This window comes from Salvia miltiorrhiza, chromosome 6 (assembly GCF_028751815.1).
Source record: "Salvia miltiorrhiza cultivar Shanhuang (shh) chromosome 6, IMPLAD_Smil_shh, whole genome shotgun sequence".
Classification (NCBI taxonomy): Eukaryota; Viridiplantae; Streptophyta; class Magnoliopsida; order Lamiales; family Lamiaceae; genus Salvia; species Salvia miltiorrhiza.
Window position 1 is genome coordinate 16253421 of NC_080392.1, and position 7601 is coordinate 16261021.

A 7601-nucleotide genomic window follows, 5' to 3' on the forward strand; every position below is an offset into this window, starting at 1 on the left:
CGTGCAACTATACCTTACCATTCCTGATACAACTAATCTTGATTGGCACTAAAGCTGGCTGCATATTAGGTTGCACAAAACTAAGATTCGTATACTAAAAAAAATGGTTTATGATTATATTTATATCCACCCTTATATCTCACATCATTGGTAAATAAACTCAACCGAAAACATAATTTGGGCTCAACGTTAAAGAGTAATTTGGGTCAAAGAGTTACAATACGAAATTATCAAGTACATTACATGTATTACACAAGTTAGTGAGTACCAATAGTATTATAAATTTATTACAAATTCATCAATTCATACATTATACATGCTCAAATTTGATAGGTCACAAATTAACAAGCAATCAATTGGGTAGGAAAAGAATTTCCATAATAACATAAACTCTTTATTTTATTTGGATAAATCTAATTTGCCTCCTGTTTTTTCTTTTTTTCTTTTTTTTTTCTTTTTTGTAATTTGCCTCTTGTGTTAATTAAGGCATTAATGCACTGTGCACATATGAAACGCATATCTTATGCCAACTTTTATATTAAACATAAGTAATTCACATCCTTTTCAAAAAACATAAGTAAATAACACGGTCTACACATATGAAACGCAATTATTTATAGTTAGTGGTTTACTGCGAATTTTTCTTCACAGATTTTCTTGATATTCATCATCTAGCTAACTCCCAATTAGTAAAATCAAATTGGGTCCAAAATCAATAAATACAAATTTGGGTCCAAAGTTTTCCCTAGTAAGACTCTTACACAGTTTGTCTTTAGCCCTGTACTGTACATATATCTCTTCATTAAAGAAACAAACTTATATGTCAAAGATTAACCTAAGGAATTGACAATCTCATGATTATTGATTCTAACTTCACTAACATTTTGTAGTCGAGCCGAGCCGCCTATACCACGATTATCGAAATATGAAAAAAAAAAAAAGATTAATTGGACATCACAGTAAGATCACTGTATCTGGGCCTAGTTCTGTCTGGTGAAAGCCCTTCATCAATAGATTTCCTCTTGTTGTTGTCGACGCTGTTGTTGTTGTTGGCTTGCGATGTCTGCTGTTGCAAAGATTGTGCTGTCTGCATGTCCGAATCTGCTTCTCCTCTACTAATAATCTCCTCATTTTCTTGCTTTTCCTGTTTTTCATTTTCATTCTTTGATTTGCTTCTCATCATATGAGGCCGCAGTTTATTCACATCTGATAATTTCATCGGCTTTAGGAAAAATTCCTCTGCTCCTTCTTCTAAACATCTGTAACCCAAAAAAAAATAACAAATCCCATTATTATTATTTTAACTGTCCATAAAAAATGTATTATAATTTGAAGGGTATGAATTATAATAATGATTGAGAGACGTGTGTAAAGTAAAAAAGATTATCAAATTTGATTTGTTAAATAATTAATAAATAAATTAGTTTTTTGAATTCATTATTTTTACGATGAATTTATAATATTTCATATATATTTTTAACACATTTGTTACTTTTGTTTTCATTAAAAAATAAAATTACCTGGTTATTCTTGAAGGGACATTTTCAGAGGACATGATGACTACTGGTATATCTCTCAAAATTGCAGATTCCTGTCAATTTGAAGGCAGCCCAAAATTGTTAATAATGCTGATTCAGTTATAAGATAAGGTGGAGAAATAATTGATGAAGATGAATTTTGATCCAAATAGTGTATAAGCTACATGTGACTTGCGTTGATATAGTCGAAACATGATTATGAAACTAGCTTTTAGAGCAGATGGGAAGAAACCAAATTGAAGCAAAAACAGGAATCATTACATGAATTTCAGAGGGCTTTGCAAGATTTTGGACAAGATTCATATTCATTTGAATTGAGTGGCAATAAAAAGGAGAGGACTTTTCAAGAAACATCAAATCTTTTGTCAAAAACCATGTTATTCTGCGAGGGGCATGTTTTTCCAGAAATGGAATATCTATTGATTGATAAATTGCTCCTAGCTAGTATCAGAAAACCCAAAAAATAAAAATAAAAAAGCTTCAAAAAGAAAAGGAAAAAGAAAATCACCACCTTTATTTTCTTCAGCAAATCATAACCTGTCATACCAGGCATACAATAGTCTGTAATAACAAGATTCACTTCCACTTCCTGAAAAAGAAAAAGAATATAGGATTTTCAGACAGGTGGACTAGGTAACAGATATAGGGGTGGGGTGGGGGTACAGCAATATCTATACCTGATGATTCTTGGGAGAAATGGAGGTTTCATTGAACATGTTTCTCTCAGTTTCATGCCAACCAAGAAATTCCAAAGCTTTGCTACCAGAATCAACTGTGGTGACTGCCACAACCAAATGCACACAGTCAAAATCACATCTTTTTAACTTTCAGACAAAAATAACCAAAGAAAACCACAGCCCACCAATCAAATTCTTAAAGAAAAAAACCAAGAAACCTCAAAACACAAAACACACACCTTGGAAAGAGGATGTCTTGAGAAGCCTCTCAATCAGCTTTCTGTCAATCAAGCTGTCATCAACAGCAAGAACATGAAACTGATCATCTGCTGCTGCTATGGCCATTTCCTCAACTCCCAAAATTCACAGAAATTGCAGCAGTTTGAGGAAGAAGAAGGATTTTTCTTTTTCAAGTTTAGTTCTTTTTCTTTGATTTGTAATATAATGTTTTTTCTCTTTTTTGGTTGTGTGAGGTGAGGAAGGAGATAAAATGGGAAGGAAAGAAAGAGGAGCTTAATTTGTAATGAAGCAAAATGAAGAAGAGCAGAAGGCAAGATCTGACCAGATTTCTACCAAAGATTTTGTTGCAATATATTTCCAGCTTGGAATTGAACTGCAAGGCAAGCAATACAGATTAGAAAGAATAAAGAATAGTGGGAAAACTAATCTTTGAACGTGGGATTGTACATTTTTCTATCTATACAATTCAACACAACTAAATAATACTACTACCCCTCTCTCTCTCTCTCTCTCTCGTTTATTTATTTATTTATCTAATTTTTATGGGGTGGTGGGGTGTTTCTGTTTCATACTATTCAAGTGATGGTTTTCTGGAGAAGAAAAAAAAAAGGAGGAAAAGGATAGTTAGTTTACATTTGTTTAATTAATATATAATCTATTTTCCGGTCTAGTGTTCATAAAAATCTGTTTTTTTGTTTGTTTATTTTTTATTTTTTATTATTATGAAAGGACTTCTCTCAGTTATGTTTTCTCCTCGGCTCAAAAATCAAAATGTATTTTATTTGCCGATAAGGCCTAGCTCAAATGGTAAAATTAAAGCATCAAAAAAATTTTCTTTGTGAAAGGTCGTTCAAACACGCCTGTGTGCGAGTAGTTTTCCCACCTTTGTGTGGGTAGTTTTTTGGTAAATATAATATTTTGACCCATCGTTTAAGCATGTTTTAAAAAATGTCTCAGCCTAAAATTAATTACAAAATAATACCCATCGTTGCAATTTTTTCTTGTTTGCGATCCGCAAAAAAATCCCAACGACGAAAATTGACGTGTTCCGACAAGTATTCAACTTGTCAATACGCGCGGCATGTTTTAGATGAGGTAGTCATTGTTAAAAAAAATTACCTAATACTAAGTAATAGTGGAACAATATGTCTTCTATTTTACATTGAAAAAAGAAAAATAATACTCCCTCCGTCCCAGCTTTTTGTATCCACTTTTAGTAGTAAATGTATTATCAATACAAATAAAAGATATAACAACAACAACAACAACAACAACAACAACAACAACAACAACAACAACAACAATAATAATAATAATAATAATAATAATAATAATAATAATAATAATAATAATAATAATAATAATAATACTAATAATAATAATAATTGAAATTTAAATTAGGGTTAAATGCATGTAATATCATGAACTTAAGGCGAATTCCAAATTTAGCACGACTTTTAAAAGTTCCAATTAATATGACCAACTTTGCTCCGCTCCGTGTTCAATTTTAGCACCGATTTGTTTTCCGGCAGAACCATGTGGCAATGACGTGTCTTCCGACGGACACGTCATAATTTTGTTCTCCAGCAGTAGAAAGAAAGACGAGAGTGTCTGGCGGCGAATGACCGTTGTTGTCTAGCGGCGGCGCTCGTCTCGTCTCCTCCAAAGAGGTGGCAGATCTAAGAAAACCCATAGATCTAGATATTAAAATCCTCCGCCGACATCGCCAAAAATCAAAGAAGAAAAAGAGTTGGGTAGGGGTTGCCGGTGGGTTTTTCTGGGGAGGGAAGGTGGAGGCAGCGCGGTGGAGGAGGCGACGCGAAGGTAGAGACGACTGTTATTTGGTAGTGTAGAAAATAGAATGGCGATAAATGGAAAAGATGCAGAACCGAGGCGAGAATAAATTCTCTCTCCGTAAGGCAAAATTACTTCTGCTCTGTGCTCGCGGATCTACAGTAATTGCCCCCAAGATACAACGGTTTAGGGATGATAGACGAGTCCTTAGCACTAGGAGTTCGCTATCCGATCGAACGGCTTGATACTCGGGACTGAGTATGTAAACTAAACTAATATGACAAATTGATTATCTGAATCGTTGGTGTATTTAATCTCATTCTGGAGGGCCCTATTTATAGTAGTCCAGGGGTTTCCTTGAACTGACGTGACTGTTTGGCCAAACAGGAGGTCCGAACCGGCGTGTCTCTTCGGTCTTGAACCGTCGCCACATGCCCTGTTTGGACAAACAGATCCGAACCATTGTGTCTCTTCGGTCCTCAACCGCTACCACGTAGGTTTGGGCAAACAGGTGGTCCGAACCGTCGTGTCTCTTCGGTCCTTAACCGTCGCCACGTGTATTGTTTGGTCAAACAGGTGGTCCGAACCATAGATATCTTTGGGCATTAATTACTCAACATGTAGATTCCAAAAATATCATTTAATTCCATTAATTACAAAGTAATCATGGCATTAAATAAGCTATTTATTCCAACAACGGCGTAGTGGAGGAGGTGAGGGCGGAGGTGTTCATCCTCCGGCGTTTCTGTGCGGCGGTGTCTTGTCTTGAATTGGGGGTAGGGTTTGCAGAGGCGGTGAGTTTGGGGAGTTAGGGCTCCGATTGGTTGCGGCCCCTGTACTGTTTGGAATTGGAGCCAGCGAGGGAAGGGTTTTCAGTGAGGGAAGAGTTGACCGGCAACGTTACAGTCGCCGGAATCGAATGAGAGAAATGCAGGCGGCAACGGCGGAGGAGGGGCGGCGGGAAGATGAAAGGGTGTTGGAGAAGAAGAGGCGCTCGCAGAGGCAGGAGGGGCAAAATCCGGTGAGCAAAACGTAATGGTTTGCTCGCCGGCCGGGAACTTGTGCCGGCTAGCCACGTCAATGAACACGTAGGATCGAAGCGTGTGCCGGCAAGCCACGTCAAAAAAACGGTGCTAAAATTGAACACGGAGCAAAGTTGGTCATATTAATTGAAACTTTTAAAAGTCGTGCTAAATTTGGAATTCGCCTTAAGTTCATGATATTACATGCATTTAACTCTTTAAATTAAGATAAAAGTAAATATTACCATTAATAGTATTATTTATGAAAAGAGATGTATAAATTAGTCATAGATCTTTAGGGTAGAGTTAGATACAAATAAAATAAAACTTATATATTTTTTATACATAACAGGTCCATGGGCTGGATCTAGGTCTCAGGACTTTTGCTCCATATTCAGATCTATAAAGTTTAAGAATAATATAGATCCAGTGCAAATCCACCGGGTCATTTTTTACAAGGTCCAGATCATAGAAAAATTTTCTGCATCCGAAAATCTGGGTCCATGATCCACTGTCATAACTAGTTCTATCGAGTAGTGTGAGAAGTCAACGATCGGCTGAGGGATGGAGATGGCTTATCGCCGGAATTCAGAGGCACGACAACCATTGTTGTTGTCCTGTTCGTCAAGGCAGAGAGAGATGTCGTCGGCGATGGCATAGAGGCGGCAACGTTTTTTAGAGAAAGAGGCGAGGTGTTAAACGACAACCTTTGTCGATTTTTGGAGCAGAAACGACGACGGATGGACCCTAGGACTCAATTGCAGACAAACAAAAAGAATTGCATGTTAATTGTCTATCGTGAAATTTTTTAGAGAATGGGGCGAGGTGTTAAACATGTTAATTTTCTATCGTGAAATTTTTTTGTGGGCCACAAACAAAAAGAATTGCAACGATGAGTATTATTTTATAATTAATATGAGGGTGGGACATTTTTGAAATAGCGCTTAAATGCTTAAATAATGAGCCAAAGTTATAATTATCTATTGTATTTTCCATTTTTTTTTCTACCGACACATCGTATATTATTATAATGTTTTCACTAGTAAATTGATTTATTGGGTTGATAAATTCGTAGGAATTAAAGTCATTCGGGTATTAGAAAGTAAATCAGGGGAGACCCCCCAAAATTCCCCATTGAGATACAGATGGCGCAAGCACTACCTCGCCTTGTGTTAGTATTTTACATACATTTGATTTATCATAATATATAAACATGCTATCATGACTTAGACATAAAAATCTAAAAATTAGAATACTTTCTAGACTTGATATGTGAAAAAAAAAATATTTATCAATTTTAAAGACAATAAGCCAACTTCGGATATTAATTGAGAAGATAAAATACCAAATTTCGTAAGCTAGTGTGACTGGATGAAGAAATTTTTGTTTAATTTATCATTTTCATATTATGACGAGAGGGTTAAGATCCGAAATCCAATTCAATGATACATGTTGTCGGACATTTTCTAACTATTTTGAGATTTGGTTGAAATACAGTATTAGTGATGTTACCAATATTGATTATAATAAATAAGTAGGAGTAATATTTTTTAAGAAAATTAAATTCAAGATAGTCACGAAGTAAGGAGTCAACTTGTGTTAGTAAACATATTGTTTTTCTAATATGTTGTATACATGCATATATATATATATATATATATATATATATATATATATATTGATGGTTTTATTTATTTATATGCTAATTAAAATAATAATATTGGCTTAATGCAAAGTTAGGTCTATTTTTAATGATCACTATTAATGATGTCTTAAATTTCGTAGAGTTTGAAGGTCTCTTCTTTTTTTGAAAAGATGAAGGTCTCTTCTTAAGTTTTCTATCAAATTAAACCATTCCCTACGCAGTTAATATTTGATTAATTCCCTCGACTTAAATGGCATACGTTAATAAGGCAAATTATCTAAATTAAAACCGTCAACTTTCTACTAGTGACTTAATTATATTTTATGAACATAGGATTTAGGAGATTTTTTGGATGACTTTTTTTGTTTGAAAAAATTCTTTGACGAGATTTTTGCTCAGCCATCTTGATGTAGAAATATGTATGCTTTTTGCGACTTTCTTTCCAACAAAATCTATTGTGAAATCGCTTTTGAAATTTATTTTACCATCTTAGTCGTTATTGTTGTTTTATTCTCACGCAGAAAAACGTGGTGTGGTGGGCCATTTTGTCTACTTCACAGTCATGGCACATTAATTTAGGAAATTTATTATGAGTATTTATTTCGCAGTATAACTCCCTACTCCTAATTTGAATTCAAGTCTTTCGAAACTAAGTTATGGTGATCGATTTTATGGGATATGTGTT

General features: G+C 34.8%; 1 protein-coding gene across 1 annotated transcript; it reads right to left on the reverse strand.

Moving 5' to 3' along the window:
* Nucleotides 1–700: 700 nt before the first annotated feature.
* LOC130990197 (two-component response regulator ORR9-like) lies at nucleotides 701–2994 on the reverse strand. The gene is made up of 5 exons (XM_057914423.1): nucleotides 2455–2994; nucleotides 2216–2319; nucleotides 2050–2127; nucleotides 1521–1591; nucleotides 701–1259 (listed from the first exon to the last, which is right to left on the reverse strand). Exons 1-5 carry the CDS (start codon nucleotides 2558–2560, stop codon nucleotides 944–946), a joined length of 675 nt encoding a protein of 224 aa, XP_057770406.1. The 5' UTR covers nucleotides 2561–2994; the 3' UTR covers nucleotides 701–943.
* Nucleotides 2995–7601: the final 4607 nt, after the last annotated feature.